The following is a 590-nucleotide window of genomic DNA, read 5'->3' as shown; positions in this document are numbered from 1 at the left end:
CCCCTCTACCCTGCGCCCCTCTACCCTGCGCCCCTCTACCCTGCGCCCCTCTACCCTGCGCCCCTCTACCCTCCGCTCCTCTACCCTCCTCTACCCTCCGCTCCTCTACCCTACGCCCCTCTACCCTACGCCCCTGCATACTGCACCCCCTTACCCTACACTCTTCTATGCTGCGCCCCTCTACCCTCTGTGCTTCTCACCTGTACATTGTGCTCAGTTTGATCCTCTGCCCTCCTCTGTGTCCTCGCAGATACACCCTCATGTTGCAGTGTTGGAGCCCGCACCCGGAGGAGCGGCCGACTTTCACGGAACTGGTCAGTGAGATGGTAAGCATTTCCGGCTCCCTGATGGGGGACCACTACATCAATCTGAATGTGACCTACATCAACCTGGACCGAGACCAACCTTTCCTGCCGGCACCCCCCGCATCGGAGGATGAGCTGGATGAAGAGGACCTGTCATCCCAGGAAGAAGATGAACTTGATGGCATACAAGATCCAAGTGCTGATGATCCTCCTCCTCCTCTAGTACTGAGGAGACCCTGACAAAATGGAACTCTGTCAGTCCGTTAGGTTAGTTCTGGAGTCACC

At 57.8% G+C, this 590-nt stretch overlaps 1 protein-coding gene across 1 annotated transcript in view; it reads left to right on the top strand.

Annotated features, from left to right (window-relative positions):
• Window positions 1-545, top strand: part of LOC108803469 (macrophage-stimulating protein receptor-like) — a gene marked incomplete at its 5' end in the record, with an annotated part of 24,675 nt that extends 24,130 nt beyond the window's left edge. Inside the window, one exon of the mRNA XM_018575310.1 lies at window positions 251-545. Coding sequence (XP_018430812.1) covers window positions 251-545 — 295 coding nt within the window. The remainder of the gene's footprint in view (window positions 1-250) is intronic.
• Between the last annotated feature and the right edge of the window lie 45 nt (window positions 546-590).

The sequence above is a fragment of the Nanorana parkeri genome, unplaced genomic scaffold (assembly GCF_000935625.1).
Source record: "Nanorana parkeri isolate BGI_ZX_2015 unplaced genomic scaffold, ASM93562v1 scaffold3777, whole genome shotgun sequence".
NCBI classification, from domain to species: Eukaryota; Metazoa; Chordata; class Amphibia; order Anura; family Dicroglossidae; genus Nanorana; species Nanorana parkeri.
Note: the sequence above shows the minus strand (reverse complement) of the source record. Positions and strands in the feature narration are given on the sequence as shown.